Below are 19,078 nucleotides of genomic sequence, written 5' to 3'. Positions count from 1 at the left end.
GCAAGTTCAACATCTCCCCCGACGAGGACAGCAGCAGCTACAGCTCCAACAGCAACGACTTCAGCTACCCCTACCCCACCAAGCCGGCCGCCATGAAGAGGTGAGGGGGCTCCGCCGCCCCGCGGGCGGCCGCCGCCCGCTCCAGCCCTAATTTAAAACGCCGCCTCGGGTCTGGAGGTGTCGCGTGTCGACATGCGTCGCAGAAGCGCGGAAATGACTGCGGACATAAACAGGCGCAGTGCTTTGCGTACTGGACAGAACGGCAGGGTGGGGGGGGCGGGGGTCTTTTTTTGGGGCATTTGGTTTGGGGTCATTCGGTTGGTTTTCTCGTTTCCCTCTGAAGTGGATTGGAAATGCTAAACGGGAAGCGAATATGCAGGTTGCCCGTGGTAGTCACTGATGATGCAATGTTTTTTCACAGCCACTATGCGGATATTGATCCAGAAAATCAAAATTTCTTGCTCGACTCCAACCTTGGAAAGAAGAAATACGAAACTCAGTATGTAAGTATATAGCAATGACGTTTCAAAAAAGAAAAAAAATGCTTTCTTGCATTTATGCAAAAATTTATGTTTGTTTTAATTCTGAAATAAGTAATAACTCTCTATTAATTATTACCTGTCTCTCTCTTCTCAGCATCCGGGTACTACTTCCTTTGGAATGTCAGTATTTAATCTGAGCAATGCTATTGTGGGTAGTGGCATCCTTGGTCTTTCTTATGCCATGGCTAACACTGGAATTGCTCTTTTTGTGTAAGTATCTTTTGGTTCATCAAAAAAAAAAAATCTTTCTGCTCTGTAATTAATAACGGAAAAATACTTGATGTAAAAATAACGACCTTTACAAAATACCCCGTCATTGCCGTAGGTGCAGAATTGCATTTTATGATTCATGGCTTGTTTTAAATTAAGAAGTTGTGATACATTCAGAAGGACTTGTAAAAATTAAACAGATTCATTGCAAGTTCTGCAACCCACAGAACATTTTTACGGTGAATTTTCCTTTACTTAGCTGTAATTTCTCCATACATAACTGATAGACTTCCCTTGAAAATTCCATTATCCAAGTGGAAAAGAGAGGTGCTGCTTAAGGGACTGAAATCTGTATTATCTTTTTCCTTCAGAGTTCACTGATTGAAATTAATGACAGCAGAAACTTTTTAATTAGTGGGAGTCATAATTGCACAAAAAGTACAGGATCAGGCTGTAGAGAGTTAGAAAAAAAATGTAGGTGGAAGAGGATTATTTTGTCTCTGGCAAGTCTGGCCATGTCTACTCTTTAAAAATTCCTGCGTCCCAGTCCTGCCAATCAGGGATGTGGTCCCCTTTTCCTCAGCTGACATAGTTGTGCCTATAGAGGTGTGATGTACTTACACCAACAAAGGAATCCTTTTTATTGCTACTCTTCTACTCAATTCAGGGAACTAGTTTCAGCTACACTTAGAAAAATTGCAGTCTCCCTGCAAGGGAGGGATGTGGAATAACCAGCATATCTTTATTGGTGTGTCTGTGTTGGAAAAAACTGCCAGGTATAAGACAAGACTGTAGTACTGTATCTGGAAATGGCAGGAGGAAGCAGTTATGCGCAGTGCTTCTAAATGTCTTGGGAAACGACATTCTCCATACGTTGGAGGCAGTTCAGCTCACACAACATGTAACATCAGTGACTGAGAGCAGATGGAAATCCATGGCTATGTTTAAAGGAACTTTGCATTTTTGTCCCAGAAATAAATACATGTGCTGAATGTTCAAGAACAAGTGAAGAGTAGCGTTTAGATTGAAATTTGCCTTACTTTGTTCCCAGATTTCCAGAAAGTTGTAGGTCAGATTTATGTCCAGATATTTCACAGTATAGCAGGGTGGTTTTCCCAAGGAAACAACCAATGTGTAAAGTCTTGATCTAAAAGATTTAATTTTAAATATATGGTGATTTGTGGATTTTTTGCTAAGGCTTTTACTTACTTAAATGATGCTAAACTGAATGAACAGCTTAGCAGCATGAATTCAGGGGAGAGAGATACTTCATACCTACACAGCAGTTTCATGCTCTAAAGATGTTCTGCAGCACATATAATTAGTGTAATGCACATTGCAATGTCTCTGAGGAGAGGAAAAAAAAGAATTTAATGTTTAGATATTTGAACAGATTTGCATACAATGGAGGTCCTTTTTCCTGAAGAAAAAATGTTTAAAACTGTCAATTTAACAACTCTGTGCTGAGCTCATTTAGTTACCTTTCCAGATACTGCGTTCAGATCTATTTGCATTAGTACCAATTCAAAGACCTTTCAAAACTTAACGTAGTTGGTATACTTGCAATGTGGGAAAGCAGTCAATCACTGATGATACTGAGGGCTTATGATGGCACTGAGGGCATTGCAGACATCCTTTAATAACTGGGTTACAGATCCAGATGCAGTTGATCAAGGCAGTAAATTCTTGAAAGTCTGTGCGGAGTCACTTGTGTCAGTGCTGTGACTTGTCACTTGTGTCAGCACTAAATAAATGAATGATACGGTCTGGAAGCCAGAAACTGAGTGAGCTTTGCGATGAGTTTGCTGATTGATCTTGTCAACACTGTAGCGCAGCCATTCGAGGTCAGGACTGAGGGGTCCGGGATCTGCACCGTTTTAATGAAATGTAACCCTTGCACACCTCGCTGTGCTGTTCCTAGCTGATGGCTGAATTAAATCCTGGTTAATCTCTACCTGTCAGAAACACAGAGGTTTATTTGTGTGCATGTGGTGGTGTTGAATTGGCACAACACAAGTTTCCTGGATTCCTTGTACAGAGCTGCGAAGCTCTTCTCAGACCTTCTTGTTTCCAGTTCTTTGTGCCATGTTTACTAGTTTCGCCAACCTTAAGAATGACACCAAAGGAAGTGTAAAGTGTACTCGGGGAACACTAAATGGGGCTTGCCGGTTTTGAGCAGATTCGCTGATTCTTAGCTTTCCTGTAAAGCAGAATGTATAATAAAGGTTGGGGGGTTTCTGAACGTGTTGTAATTTTCCGCTGCGTTCTTCAGCAGCCGAGAAGGCCCCCCCTAGTGTGCCACTGCAGGAAGTGCATTTGTTGGGGGAGGGATTTGTTGTTGAGAGATCCGCGTTTTGGATGTTGCAATGTGCTTCTGGAAATAACATATATTGCTTATAAAAGCTGTGGGGAAGATAAGCAAGCCACTAGTGATTCCCGTGGAAGCACACATGAAGAGTGACTTTTGAGCAAAGAAAGTATTGGGGGGGTGTGTTTTTTTTAATGCCAATAAATACGTATTTCCCTTTGCTCAATACCTCTAAATTTTCAGTCCATTCTTTAAGGCTTTTGCAGATTCATCTTTTACATAAAAAAAGACTTAACACAGGTTTAAGCTGAAAAGCTGATTTGCTTAAGACCAAAAGATAATCTTCGCTTTAGCTACAGTTAGTCACAACTGAATATTGAATAGATTTATGACACACTGTTGAACAAGGATAGGAAGACAGGAGAAATACAGTTTCTTACAATGATACAAAAAAAAAATTCCATTGATACTTTGTTACTTATATCAAATGTAGTCAATTACTGTGGCCTGACCCTTTCTGGTGGTTATGCCACTTTACACTAAGTATAAGCGTTGTTTAATCCTACACTAGAATTTCTCTGTATGCCACTGAAATGCATTTTAGTATAAAATCCTCTCTAAACTAGGCATTAATTAGGTTTTCAGAACGCTTTTAGCTGGCCTGAGAATCTACAGTTTTTTCCCAGATAATATTTTAATATGATTAATTTTTATGTTTGATCTGCCTTTATTTAATAAGACTACACTAAGTCATTTATGGCTGTTAAAAATTTGCGTGTTTTCCGCTCCCCAGGATACTCCTGCTGTTTGTCTCAATATTTTCTTTGTATTCAGTGCATCTCCTTTTGAAGACTGCCAATGAAGGAGGTATGGCAAATTACTGTTTTACAAACATAGGGTATTTGGTTCATATGGTATCTTTGTGAAACACACCTTTCCAATGCATCATTTTGTTTTCATTCAGGATCTTTATTGTATGAGCAGTTGGGAATGAAGGCATTTGGTATGGCTGGAAAACTTGCTGCTTCTGGATCAATTACAATGCAGAACATTGGAGGTGAGGACAAGATCTTAAAATGTCTTTGCTGTCACTAGTAATTGTTCCCTACTTATTCTTGGAGACTTTTTTTTTTTCACACAACATGTGTTCATTAACTGCTTGTGTTCAAGTGAAGTTATGAAACATGTTATGTGATTCTTGCATCTTGTGGCATATTCTATATTTGTAATGATCTATGATGTTATTCACCTACAGCTATGTCAAGCTACCTCTTCATAGTGAAATATGAGTTACCATTGGTCATCAAGACATTTATGAACATCGAAGAGACCACAGGGTAGGTGTTAGAACTCCTCATCAGAGGAACTATTAGGAGAAACAAATACGGAGACTGTATATATTTTTATATGAAGACCACGTTCGGTACACCATAGGGTAGCTTCTTACTCAGAGCTACAGTAAGTTTGCCCTTCCCCTGAGTGCTCCACTTCATTTAGATCCAGCCTGTCCTTGGGAAAAGGGTAGAAAAATACAGGTATCGCATCATATTAGAGCAAGCTGTTCTCTAAAGAACATCAGGTAAGTGTTCATGTATGTACTGGTCAGTACATACTCTTGATAAGGAAAGGTAAATGTGGTTATGGTTGGTTTGTGTGGTTTTTTTCTTACTGTGTTCCAACTGATTTGGACTGATCATTTTTGTTTTCTAGTCTTAATATTGTGGGAAGTGATTAAATACAAGAGTAAGGTGGAGTTATGTAATGAATGTCTTAAGGAACAGTTCTCAAAAAGATATGGGGACTAAGCATTGAACTAAAACAGAGTTTACATGCCCAAGACTAAAGTGGTGGGCGGATTCCCATTTAGCCCTGGAGACACCTTGACTCCATGGTGGCTTTCCTGCTTGGCTTTAAAAGTGGGTGTCTTGGGTAGGGTTCATTTTATCTAACCATACTGTCTGAAAGTTAGATTTTGAGCTCATTGTTACTCTGGTCTTTGTATAATCAATGGAGAAAAGTGATCCTCTGTAGTGGTCAGTGCAGTGCACCTGGCTTAGACACCTGTTTTGGGCATCTCCAAAGAGCAATTTATCATGTCGCTCTATATTGAGAGGGTATGTAAAAACAGCTATCTAAAACAAGATGCCTGACTTCAGATGGATCGAGTTAAGTGCTATAAATCTCACTCTTCAGAGTTGTACTTCTGTGCCTTGTCCTGAAGTGTCCCAGTCTTGAGAGGGCTGAGCAGCTCAAGACTCCAACTTACACCTAAGCCTGAGTTCAGAAGGTAGGCATTTTTCTGCCTGTGTTCCCAAAGGGGTTCAAGCCATTTGGTGGTGTTCATACAGCTTGCTGATAGATATTGTCATGACAACAGTGCTAGCCATCTTTTTTTTTTTTTTTTTTAATGTACTTGAAGAATGCACCCAGCATATTTACTTAATAGTATAGTGGTTACAAATTCTTTGCTAGGAAGGTTCATTTCCCTCCTTTGGCTGAATTCAAGTCCTTACTTGCCAATTCTTAAGATAAGTCCCTGGATAGCCAGTACTTAGGAGGGGGCTTGGAGGCAAGTATTTTTCACTGTGCCATCTTCAAAGAAGAATTCAAGATCAGTTGCAGTTCAGGAGGGAAAGTTAGAGGCTGTGAACCTCACTGGATACACTGCTGCTCTGCAATATCTGGCACACAAAATTAAGAAATTGAGATTTGTATCTTAAGTGTTTTCTTGTTGGCTGATACTAGGTAGCTGTACACTGATTTAAAGTAAATCTTTTCTCAGTGCTCTGACAATTGTGGACCCCGTTTAACTGACTCTCTCCATGCGTTGCTTAGGGGAGTCTGGGTGGCTACCATTGGCATGGATTCCACTCTGGCAGCCTGGTGCCTAAAATGTAAGCACTTACCTGTTTAAATGTCCCAAAATAATGCTTACTGTAGAAGATATTCTGGAATTCTGAGACAATATTACGAATACTAGCTCCATTATTAAAATTCATTTGCCAATTTTTAAAATAGCTGTATTTAAAAGCTATGCAACCCCGTTCTTCACTCTTCAGCACAGAAAAATTTTTTAAGTCCTTGATCTGAAAGTCCTGATGGCCTCCATGTGGGGCATGCACAGTAACAGTGCACGTTCTTATGATTGCATCAAATGCAAGGAATCTGTGCTGTCATTTCTTTTAAATTTACCACAAGACTACTACATTTTTTTAAAAAGACAACAAAAGGTACATGATGTTAATGTTCTACATGCCTGAACTTTCTAAAATACTTTTTTTACATTTAGTTACCCCAGGTGAAACTGGGGAAAGAGATGACCAAATTGGTTTTGCCTTTACTACATAAATCCAGAGCAAGTCTGTTAAAGTTATTCCATATTTCCGCTGCCATGTATAGGCTTAGAATTCAGCAATTGATTTTGAATGCACAAATTTCCAATTAGGCCATTAATTTTTCTTTGTTTACCTCACTAGTATACAGTCCATTTTAAAATAAGTACTGTTAGATGATACCATAACAGGGAATAAAGTATTAATATTTGGGAATAAATGCTTAGTGTCACCATTGCTTAAAGTATATAGGATGATACTGTAGGACAGATGAAGAAAGCAGTTACCCTGTCACGATTAAATACTCAAGATCAGTTTTTCTGTTAGTTCAGTGAAATTACATTATATTTTCACAGATCTAACATTGTTTTTCTGTGTTTCAAAGGAAGATTGTTAATCTTGTAGATGTTCTTAAATTCTCGAAAATGTTCTGTCAAAAAATAACTGCTGTTTCTTATGGAATAAATGGCAAAAATGATCTGAAGGAAAAAACTTCTGAGGTTCTTCTACATAGTTTCCCTACTGAAGGGACTAAACGTGCCTCCAAGAGACTCCCAGCGCTTACTGGAGTTTTCTCGGCCAGTGGGCTTGAGCTGTTGCCTTAACTCTAGCCCTCACCTGTCTTTCTTTTAACTCTCAGAGGGCACCCAACAGAATTCCATTAGAAGTGGATCACCACCCTGCTGGGGCCCTGCAATATTCTCATACATCTGGAGAGTTGGGAACCAATATATGATCAAATTACTATTTTTCCCTGATTGATCCCAGTTGACTTTCTTCCTAATCAGTCATTTACTTCCCTGTCTTCTGACTTTCAGATGCATATTAATTTTAGAAGAGGACACTAAAGGAAAGGCACAATGCAGGTTTGGGGTGAGATGAGAAGGTATTGTAGGGCGTTAGGTCTGTAGAGTAAGTTGAGTGCTAATCCTTTGTGACATCAGGTACTACATGTTTTTAAGAAGCCATATGTTATAGGAGAAGATGAGAGTGAAGACTAAACTGCAAATGTTGTAATTTTTAAATACTTTTGATTGCTTACAAATATTACCTTTTTTTCTACAGAGAATGGTATCTTAACGGCGACTATTTAGTGCTGCTGGTGTCTGTCATCCTCATTCTTCCCCTGTCCTTACTGAAAAATTTAGGTAAGCAGTAGAGTACAAGCAAAATAAAAATGCACTGAAAATAATGTGGCAAAGTGGGTTTATATGATATGTGAGTCTTAAAGTACTATGTGACTTAACAGCTATCTCCAGACTTCTCTTGGGACTAATCCGTGTTTAGGCAATTGCTGTCAGTCTACTTTAAAAGCTAAGGGAAAAAAAAAAAAAAAAGAAGATGAAGACAGGTATCTTAAGTTACAGAAGTGTTTGTGGAAAACAGAAGGACAATAGATAGGGTAGCTTTAGAACAGGCTCAACAGTACCTTTCTGTTTGTGTTCTCACCACAAAGTTTGACCTGTTTTGTTCAGTAGTGAAATAGTATAATAGTGTTATTAGCTAATAGTGTTATTAGCTGTCCTGTAACAGCCTTAAAAGAATATAGATGCTAGCCCTGTGCAGTTAAATTGTCTTTGCAATGTAAGTAGAAGTCACCTTTTTCATTTTAGATGCCAAGCACTAGCAGAATATTCATACCAGGTGCTTTATCTGAAGTGACTGGCTGTAATTCTTCTCACCACAAAGTTTGACCTGTTTTGTTCAGTAGTGAAATAGTATAATAGTGTTATTAGCTAATAGTGTTATTAGCTGTCCTGTAACAGCCTTAAAAGAATATAGATGCTAGCCCTGTGCAGTTAAATTGTCTTTGCAATGTAAGTAGAAGTCACCTTTTTCATTTTAGATGCCAAGCACTAGCAGAATATTTACCAGGTGCTTTATCTGAAGTGACTGACTGTAATTCAGTGATACATGTGAACAGTTCAGTTAACACAGTATTTATGCAGAGAATCCTGTAGTGGAACCTTCCTAACTGAGAGTCTCGATGTTAATTACTTTCTCAAGTTACTGCTTTCTACAAATTAGGTGGATCAATAAAAACAGAAGGGGAAAGGCTAAGTTATCTCAGTAGTGCATTCTATTAGAATTAATCCTATAATCATTCTTAGCATGAAGTAAACAGTTTACATAGTTGTTGGTGTGGGTTTTTGTTGTGTTTTGTGGGTTCTTTTTACGTTACAAAGATTGATATTACCGACTTGCTGTACGTACAGAGCCTAATGTGTCTTTGAGAACTTTCAAATCTGGGTTGAGATTATCAGAAAGTCAATGAGTAATTAACTTGTTCTATGTAACACTAAGAAAATGCAATCTAAAGAGATAACTGACAGAGTATATTTTGTCATAATGTTATGACATGAATGGTGTTACTGTTTATTGTACCTTAGATTTCTTTATCTTTCTTGAACACAGGATATCTGGGTTATACCAGCGGCTTTTCCCTACTTTGCATGGTCTTCTTTCTGATTGTTGTAAGTATAATCTTGTGGACTTGCAGTGCTTGTAAAGCTGCATTTCAAAGTGAATTTAAACGTAGTTTCTGAAAAGTTTCAGATACTGCATTAGGTAAAATAACAATAAATACATGGCTTTATTTCTAGGTAATTTGGAAGATGTTTCAGATTCCTTGTCCTATGGACAGTGACATCATGAACATGACATTAATAAATGTGACGCTGGCACCTTTGGTAGATGAAAACGTAACAAGTGATGATTTGTGCAAGCCAAAATATTTCATCTTCAATTCACAGGTAACTGACTAAAAGTCAGACTCTGTCTTGAAAATAACTGAGACTAAATACGTAGCAGATAAATAAAGTCATTTTTCCTTCCAAGTAATTGCCCAGTTGTAAACTTGGGATGCGCTAAGACTTTCTGTTCCAGTGGAGTTAGGCACTGTTTACCTCCTGTGGACTGGATGTTTCCACACTCCAAATGCACAGAATTTAGAGGAGCTTGAGGTGCCTGCCTGAGATGAGTAGCAATAACAGCGTCTCTCATTTGTCAGCACAGCATTTCCCAAGCTTTCTCAAGTTCTGTTCAAGTAAATTAGCAAAGTATTTTAAAAAGTAGATTCCAGAAGAAGATGCAGTAAATAGTAAAAGTATGTGAATGGGGAATGTATACCAGGGTTTGGACTAGACTTCAAGTTCCCAGTCACAAAGTCTCGACTTTCATGAATGCTCCCAATTGTAGTGGTGAACCTCCACACACAGGAAAGAAGTATGTGTAGTAGCCAGTACCAAGATCAGGCTATGATGGCTTAAGCCTATGAGAGGTAGAATGTAACTCTGAACGCAAATACATTCAGCTCAGCATGGACTTCAGTGAGATTTGAGAGTGTTTGGTACCTTAGGGTCTGTGTTTGACAAAAATTAAACCAACAACTTCCTATTTTCTTAAACTTTCAGTTGTGAAGAATAGCTAGTCTTTATGAAAAACTAAACTGATACCTAAGTCAAATCTGAAAAATCTACTGAGGAAATATTTAAATTTCTAATGTCTGTTGAGATACTTAAGAAAAATATACTTCTGTTTTTCAGACTGTCTATGCTGTCCCAATCCTAACATTTTCTTTTGTCTGCCATCCTGCAATTCTTCCTATCTATGAAGAACTGAAAAGGTAAATGTTAGATATGTCTCTGTAACTTCACTAAACAAACAAAAGTAGTATAAACCAGTATGTTCTCATTGCTAACAATGTTTCTTTTTCTCTTTCTTCTAGCCGAAGCCGTAAAAGAATGATGAATGTGTCCTATGTATCTTTTTTTGCCATGTTCCTCATGTATTTATTGGCTGCTCTCTTCGGATACCTGACATTTTATGGTGAATATTACCTTCCCTGCTTTCTTTTAAGGGAATTATGTTCTGCAAAACCACATACTATTTTTAAGTTAGAGCAAGCAAGCATTTACTGTGGGTTCTAAATACATGCTGTTTGGGTTTTTTTCTTAATATTTTTATAAGCACACACCCAAAAGAAGATCAGTAGTAGAATTAGGCCCAAGGCACAGGATTAAAACTGGAATAAAACAGATTCAGTGCCTCCAAGTTATCCCTGTGTAAAACAGAGACATGCTTACAGGAGCTGTTGAGGCTTTCAATTCATATTGCTGTAACTGTAGAATTCACTTAAGATTTAGAGCAGAAGCGGTTTTTGAGAAGTATGTCAGGTACATCTAATTAAAATACTATTTTCTTTATAGGAAAAGTTGAACCAGAGCTGCTTCATACCTACTCTGCTTATCTGGGAGCTGATGTGCTGCTTCTTATTGTGCGTCTCGCTGTACTTATGGCTGTAACTCTTACTGTACCTGTAGTTATTTTCCCAGTAAGTAATTATTTTTTTTAAATCTTGCTACCTGTTTTTTTTTTTTTCCTCACCTGTTCTGCTGCAGTCATTTACTGATTTGGCAACTCCCATCTATTATACAGAATTTTTCTCTTAATGGAAAAAGGGTATTTATTCTAATAAGCCTGATGAAATATCTCTATACTGTTAATTCAAATAAATAAATAGGCAACATTTACAAAGCAGTAGATACAAATACCTTCAGTTATATTGTTTTATTGGTATGGTTTTATTGGGGGAGTAGAACAGATTGCCCCCTATGAAAGTACTTGCACTATTATGTTACCGGCTTACAAAAGTCAGTGTGTTTTTGTAAGTACATTGTGAACATGAATTTTGGCTACGTAGGTGTGTATTGTTAAGCAGCATCCTTAGGTGTTATAAAAATCCATGGGGTGTATTTTTGTTATAGAAAGATGTTTTCCTTTGCATTTTCTCCATTACTGCCTGTGCTTTGAAAATCTAAATCACTGAAAGAAAAACAGACCAGAAACAGAGTTGCGTCTTCAGTGCAGGAAGTAAATATTTTTAAAAATTACTGTCATGTCTTTTAACTTTTATTAAAATCTGAAGCGTTCAGGAAAATTATGTTAAAATACTGTCAGAAAGAAGGTCTTAACTCAGGGGCGACAGTTACTGACTTCCACAGTGAAGACTAAACAGGTTTTTCCTTCTCTTCAAAAGATCCGCAGTTCCATTACCCAGCTGCTGTGGGCAGGGAAGGAGTTTAGATGGTGGCGTCACTGTTCCATTACAGTTTCTCTTCTGGCATTTACCAACATGCTTGTTATCTTTGTCCCTACTATTCGAGACATCTTTGGATTCATTGGTAAGCATTTTCATATCAGTTCAAGTAGTCTTCCAAATCTCAGAAAATGCAATTCTGATCTAACTAAATTATATTTATCTGTTTATGAATATTTATTCCTATGCTTTTTAAATACAGGTGCATCTGCAGCTGCCATGCTGATTTTTATACTTCCTTCTGCCTTCTACATCAAATTAGTGAAGAAGGAACCAATGAAGTCAGTGCAAAAGATCGGGGTATGTACAGACAAATATGTAATAGTTATACTTGCTTACTAATTCAGAGCAAGAACTTCATGATTTAAGAATTTTGAAGTCCTAGTGAAGGTAGTCAGTGAATTGGCATTTCATGTTCTCTTAATCAACACGTGGGAGTTGCATAGGTACTCAAAACTGAGAAGGTAGCCATCACAAGACTCAGTTAACTTCAGTGACTTCTCTTCCCCCAACCCCCAATCTCAACAATAACTGTGTCATTCTGTTACTGATAATCAGATTTCAATAGATTACTCTTAAAAACTATACTAAAAAAGCCTTGTCATTGTCCTTTAAATTTTCTTTCAAGACTTATTTATGCAATTTTACCCCATAAAAGCTGGCTTCCACCAATCACTTGGGTCATCCTGACTGATCTCGGTGCTCTTACTGATCTTGGACATACTCAGTCGGAATCAAATCTTAGACATATACTGAGTCAGAATCAAGTCAGCACAGTGGCACAGCCTGACTGGTATCAGCAGCTACATTCATTTCCCTCAGCTGAGGGTGAAGTCTGCTATGCTGAAAATACATGTACTTTTTTATTTGAAAAAGGACTCCAAGTATGAGAAATGTACCTAGCTCCATATTGTTTACTGTGATCTCTTGTCTCTTCATTTGTCCTCCATGAGCAATGGCATTTGTGCCATAAATGGGCATGACTTTATGGGCATAGTAGCAGAAACTGAAATACTTCTTTTATGTTTTCTTTTTTCAGGCTGCGTTCTTCTTTTTAAGTGGTATACTTGTGATGATTGGGTGTATGACACTGATTATTCTAGACTGGACCCAGAATGTTGCATCGGATGGCCATTAACTGTCCTGGTTTAATCTCTAATACTCCACTTCAAATGCCAGTGTTCACTCAGATACCTACTGAGAATGAAAATGAGCTATTCGGCTTCCTTTAAAATGCAGATTCTTTGTTGATGGTTCTTCTGATTGTAGAATACCTGAACTCTGTCTCTAAGAAACTATTCTGCATGATGGAAGTGGATATTAACATCAAACCACGTGAGTGTCTGGCTGAAGGAAGTGACAACTTTATTCCATTCCAGAGAATGGACAGAACTCTCTGTAGACTTTTATCAAGCCATGTTTGGCTTTTGTCATTGTTACTTGGATATTTTGTTATTTTACTTGAATGTGCCTAATGGAACCATTTGATGTGAGAAATAACTCTTTAATTTACAGCAAGGTGTTTAAATAACCAATGAGAGAGAGAGAGAAACGCTATTATTTTTTGTACCAAAAATTCTTAATGGACCTCAAAAGCACTATTTTGACTTTAAGAAACATTTTTCTAAAAAGAATGAAAGAATAACGTAGAAGAGCTCATAAAAATGTTTAATCAGTGTCTGAAACCAAATCTGTAGGGGCATAATTAGAAGAAATTTTACTTTATTTTAAAAAATACTTTTAATGACCAAAACAGAAAATGAACTGATTCAAGTCAAAATTCTCTTAACTATAAATGCTTCCCATGAAATTCACTTAATTTAAAGTAGAGTGAAAATAACCCTGAAAACCATTTGTCAGCTTGCTTAAGTAACTACAGTTACCTTACCTTAGTTCCCCAAAATGGTGTGGAAACCCAAATTTTCAAGCTCTAGAAAAAACACCCTTCAGAAATGGGTACATTTGAGAAAAACATAGCTAATCTAGAAATCGTAAAGACTGCATTGGCGTTTACCTTCTTGAGGTACTCAATAGTGCAATTGGGTAAAACAGGGTTTGGGGGGGGTTGTTTTTTGGGTTTCTGTTGTAGATGTAAACTGAATGGCACTGGAGCATATCATGCCATTAATATAAAACTCCCTCCTGGAGTTCTCTTTATTAACAAGGTCCATTGTCAGTTGTAGCAATGTTTATTGGGGTTCTTTTCTGTCCAATCCATCTTGAAACACTCTGTAGGAAGACAAAAAGGTCCTAATGTAGTTTACTAGATGTATCATATTCAAAAAGTGTACAGTATTTCTCAGATTACTCATCCATCATTGGATTTTGAATTACTTGACTATTCTGTTTCTGAGTTGAATCCACAAAATAACTGCACCAGTATTTCATGCTTGGTACAAATTCTCTTCGCATACGCAACTGGGATTTCTCTTCCAATTTATACTGTATAGTAGTATTAAAGATAACCTCATAGACTGGATAGTCATCTCATACTTGTTTGCTTCAGAAATAGGCAAGTTTCTTATGAGCCCTAGCTAACTAGCTGATGAAACAGGTGCTGTATGGTTGTGATTAGCTGTTTTGTTCCTAGTGCATGTTTACTCTTTCATTCTTATCCCAGGCTGAAGAGAAATAACACTTGTATAACAGCGTACTTGGCTTCTAAGAGGTTCTCAAACACAACAATATTGGGTACAAAAGCCTAGATAGAGATTATTAATGAAATAATCATGGCAATGTGGTCAACTGTCTTCATCTGACATGATGCTTTAAAAATCTGATTTACAAAGTTCCACTCGGTCATTGTGAGAGAGGGAACAAGTAAGGGCCTGTAATCCATTGATTAAACAGTGCCTGAGACTCTTTTTGCTCTTGTAGAATTAATCAGGATCAAGTCTAACTGATAGTCACTGGCAGATAATGTCAAGCTCTGCCCAGCCATATAAAATCTATGAAAAAAAAAGCAGGTATTTTGTATTGATACTTGTGCATGACTGTAAGTACTGGTCGCTAAGTCCATAATGTAAAACCGTAATGAGAAGTTAGATTCCTCCTTGTGTTTGTATTATTAGTGCAGTGGTACTCAACTGGCAATCAACGATCCTGGAGTCAGCACTGACGAACACTCCTTAGGTACTTCTCTGCCTCAGGTACTGTACATCCATGGCTATCCCATGTTACCTGATCTCCACAGAAGTGCTGAGCGCGTGCCTCCTCAGTAATTTGGCAGCTTTTCTTCTTCCTCTCCGCAAACATAGAAAGGTGGAAGAGGATTAAAATGTTGTCTACCTTTGAGCAATTTGTAGCACATAAGGGATGAAGCGCTTCCCTTGCCAGCATTTAAAAAGAAAGAAAATGAGAAATAGCCTCCTTTGTGTCAGTAACCGAGGTAGGCCATGTAAATGAGAGGTTACTACACAGTCCTCAGCAGCCAGAGAGGAGGAAGATCTTTGCGATGACACCTCATAATGTATCATACATGTCACTTAATTCTCTGAATGTAGCAATTTCCAGATTTTATATTATGTGTTCTATTATTTGATGACTGGCTCTCCACCTGCAACAGTTGAGTTCCACTTGGCTGGGTTGATTTCCAACATACAATTTATTTAATGATTTTTTTTTTTCCAAATCTGTCTGCTTAAAGTTGCCTACATTACAAACCACCTAAAAGAGCTTCAGTATTAAACCACTGTTTTGTCACCTCAGTTAGACATTACTGTCTTCCATGATATTTCAGTCATAAGTGTAACATGTTATTTATAAAACATTAATCCATTAAAACCAAACCTATTTTTCAATATTTATGATATTCTATGTACATAAATTGTATGTGTGTATATACTGTAAGTATAATGTATATAATGTAGGTTTGGAATCCGGGATCTATGTATATATTCCTCTCTCATTACTGATTGTTACATCATTTCAAGGAGTTGTTCATGTTGTACATCTGTATAACAACTGTCAAAGGAAAGATTCTTTTGCAACAAAACGTAATGCTTACAAAAATGGAAGAAATGTGTTAACGCCTAAGGTGTGTAAGAAAACACTAAGATTGTATTTATTACAAATGTATATGTTGCAATAAACACAGGAGTCACTTGGGTCCATGAAAAGCATCGTTCAGGTTCATGTATACTTTTCCTCTAAAATTTACCATGGATGCTACAATTTCCTGAATGCAGCAACATAACACCTCTTAGGATCTAACCGATGTGTTAGGCCACCACATTCAGGCATCCGACAGTGCATCCGACAGTACATCCATGTACATATGTAAATACCCACTGTCCTGTTAGAGGCCAACACTCTAGCTGCAGTTGTTGGCAGGGAGTGCAACACAGTTTCAATGAAACATTGTATGTTTGTTTTAACTGAAATAAATAAATAATCCTAAGCAATGTTGTGGGGGGTTTTTTTGGGGGGAAGGGGTGGATTTGAAGGATTTTCTTTGAAGACAAAATATATTTTATTTCATGCATGTTTAACTTGTTTATGAACACTTCAGGAAGAGGGGGGGAGAGGAAAAATGGCATACAACTAAGTCAGCAATTTATGACACTACAAGAGTAAACAGAACAAGTCTGGGCATTAAAGAAAATGAGAGATTAAATTCTGCAAGGAGCCTGTATTATGTCATTTTTTGCAGCACAGGCATAGCTGGAGACAAGACTCAGTATGTTAGATCTTGTTATAAGTGTAATGAATGAGTGAGTCTTGCCAAAATCCTATGCCATTTTCCTGCAACTGAAGCTCCAGGAGAAGCGTAACTGCTGCTGTAAAAATTTTCAAAACTGGTGCATCTCTTGTGTTTTAGCAATTGGATACCAACCAAAGGCAGCATACCAGTCCTTTGTTCTCCAGAACATTCTGGAGGACATCATGCTCCAGAAATCTATCCATATGAATCTGTGTCTTTTCCCAAATACTAAAACTTGGGTGTGAGAGACACTGGAGGTGTAACTTGCTGTGTTGTATACAAGAAAACACTATGAAAGGAATATTAAAGAGACATAGTTAAGTACCCTGAAATTAGGAAATGCCTCCAGTTAAGGTTGCTTTAATTACATGATCACATAGTATTTTTCGCTGGACCCTCCACAGAGTAGCCATTCATCATTTTTTATGAGGTCTTCTATGTGTTCACAGTGTTTATGTGTCTGCTCAAGGCCCAAAGCCCACCCTGATGAGGGATGAATGTCCTCATTTTCTCTCTAGTTCTCGGTTTAACGTCATCTTTGTGAAACACAGATTATTATTCATTTTCACAGTGTTGCAGGCCTGTAAGAAGGTGTTCATCAGTCCACACATCTGGGGAGCTGTGGGGTGGAGAAGTAGCGCTGTGAGGCAGCCGTACGTCCGAGTCCACAATTCCATGTCCTGCACTTGCTTATTTTGTATTTCAGCACTTCCTTACATGCACCTTGAAGTGTAACTGCAAACAGGTTTTGAGTGATCATTGTTCTTGAAACAAGAACCCTAAGCATCAAGTTAGCCACTTGGAAAGGGTGATCATGTCTGGAAATGCTCCTTCTTGTAACTCACCCACCATCACACAGGAATTTTGTAGCAGTAGAGAAGCCCTTTCCCTAGAATGCCGCTTGACTAGTCGAACAGTTAAGCCCAACTCTCCGCAATCAGGCTTTCCCATCAATTTAAATAATATGTAAAGTAGTCTTTTCTACACACTTCTGATTTCTCTCAAGAGCTGGCTCACCCTTGTGTGATGAATGAGACAGTGCAATGATATAAATAAAAAAAAAATATTGTGTGACAGTGCCTAAAATGCCGTGCTGTGAACCTCTGTGCCCACCACCAAGGCTTTGCTCCAGAAGCAGGAAAAGCTGTCACTTAGGGTTTATTCACAGTGCTGAGGTTTGGGAATCTCTTGAGGCCTCTGCAGGTGACAGATGGCATCTTTATTTTCTTCTGGTTCCCCTGAAGGTTACCTCTTTCTTCCCCCTTGTTCTGTCCCAAGGTCACGCCCAGGGCACCTCACCCCAAGTGCTCCCGCAGTGGCTGGGTGGCATCAGGCCATGCCCTACGGTCCTCGTGGCTTAGCTCGGGTACCTGTTTGCAGGGCAGCACAGGTCCCATTCACTCTGTGTGCCCAGGTTTCCTTTCTGGAGAAACAGAGCAGAGGGTGGCCGGTGTACGCCCAGGTTTCAGCGCCAGAAGGAGCTGAGATGCCGTGAGGGATCCCCCAGTCCTGTCCTTCCAGGAATGTGGACGTGCCATCCCATCTCCAGGGCGGATGTGCCTAGCACCTACTTCCTCGGCCTTTCTGGTTTCAGCCTCTGGAGCGTGACTGTCTGAAGCCCACTTGCTGTCACATGCATTTCCTTCCGTCTTCTCGCACGGCTGGTTTTGGGCTAAGGTGGCTCCTTGTCAGCTCTGTCACTCTTGCTCTGATCCCAGTCCCAGTTTGCCAGCTCCCCAGCAGCACCACCTCTCCCAGCTCCTCTTGCGAGCCACCTTCTCCCCTCACCTACTGCCTTGGCAACCACGTGCCTGCCCGAGTCCAGCTCCCACCCTTCCACATTCACTTCACCCAGGCACAGCCAGAAACATCTTCTTCCTTTGATTTTCCTAGTCTCTGCCCCACTGGCCTCCTTATGTCCTCCACTCCAACTACAAGCCTTACTTTCTTGTTCTCTGGACGTCCCTCCAGTCCCAGTTCTCCAGCAGTCCCGCATGGACTCCTCTAGCAGCCTGGAGAAGCCCCCTTCCACACTCAGGTCAGGCACCTCCAGCCTTTGGCTGAGCGTGAAGCCCTGCTGTAGAGAATGGGAGGGGCAACTTTTCCCAGGAAAAATGATTCATTATTTTATCACAGGAAAACATCCTCTTTTCCCCGATTTAATTCTCAGATGGGCCAAATCATTTAGGCTGATTGTTTTTCCACACAGATGCACGAAAACGGCACACTGCTGCAGTTACTTGTAATGGAAAATGTCGGGAGAAACTTGAAGCTAGGTGAAGTTTAGACGAACAGAAACGTATTCCAGTAAGGGAACTGTCAGGCAACCTCAGTAACAGGTGGCACCATCAACTGTGTTTGAAAATTATATTTAAATTAGAAATAAGTGCTATTTTTAAGTTTGGTTATTGTTTACATATATAAAAATGGAAGAAAAAAAGGTTTTCCAATTGCAGAACCTAAATTGATAGGTAATATACATTGGACAGGTACTAACAGTAACACAGAAATTCACTGCGGGTCTTGGAAAGGAAGTGTAGCTTATGTAACTAGCTTTTTGGTGATCTTTAAAATCTTCTTTACCTCACCTCCAAGCAGCTCAGACTGCAGCAAAACGAAATGGAGCCAAGTGAGGTGCTGCAGGTATTCCCAAATGCTCAGGAGTTGTTGGGCCAGGGCTAACATGCTCAACCACGCGTCTACTTTTTGTTAAAATAAAGGCCAGTTCATGAACAGCCAATACTGCTCCCTGCTGCCCACTTCAGTAAAATGAAGTAAAATTTACTCTGTCCGAGCGTCCGCCAGGGCTGGAGCCCAGGTCACTACACGGAGCAGACAGACAGACAGACAGATCTCATGCGAGGTGGCGTCGGCTGGGAGCTGCCC

General features: G+C 39.1%; 1 protein-coding gene across 1 annotated transcript; it reads left to right on the top strand.

Moving 5' to 3' along the window:
- Window positions 1-5: 5 nt before the first annotated feature.
- Window positions 6-12,973, top strand: SLC38A2 (solute carrier family 38, member 2; the record flags this gene model as incomplete). Its single annotated transcript, XM_010283488.1, has 15 exons — window positions 6-100; window positions 422-503; window positions 637-752; window positions 3,854-3,927; window positions 4,025-4,117; window positions 4,316-4,397; window positions 7,458-7,540; window positions 8,808-8,866; window positions 8,996-9,145; window positions 9,938-10,017; window positions 10,120-10,220; window positions 10,601-10,725; window positions 11,431-11,575; window positions 11,693-11,790; window positions 12,530-12,973. Coding segments are annotated over 15 exons (1,482 nt in total), but the record flags the coding sequence as incomplete, so codon positions are not given.
- Window positions 12,974-19,078: the final 6,105 nt, after the last annotated feature.

This window comes from Phaethon lepturus, unplaced genomic scaffold (genome assembly GCF_000687285.1).
Source record: "Phaethon lepturus isolate BGI_N335 unplaced genomic scaffold, ASM68728v1 scaffold44343, whole genome shotgun sequence".
NCBI classification, from domain to species: domain Eukaryota; kingdom Metazoa; phylum Chordata; class Aves; order Phaethontiformes; family Phaethontidae; genus Phaethon; species Phaethon lepturus.
This window is presented reverse-complemented; position numbering and strand designations above follow the sequence as displayed.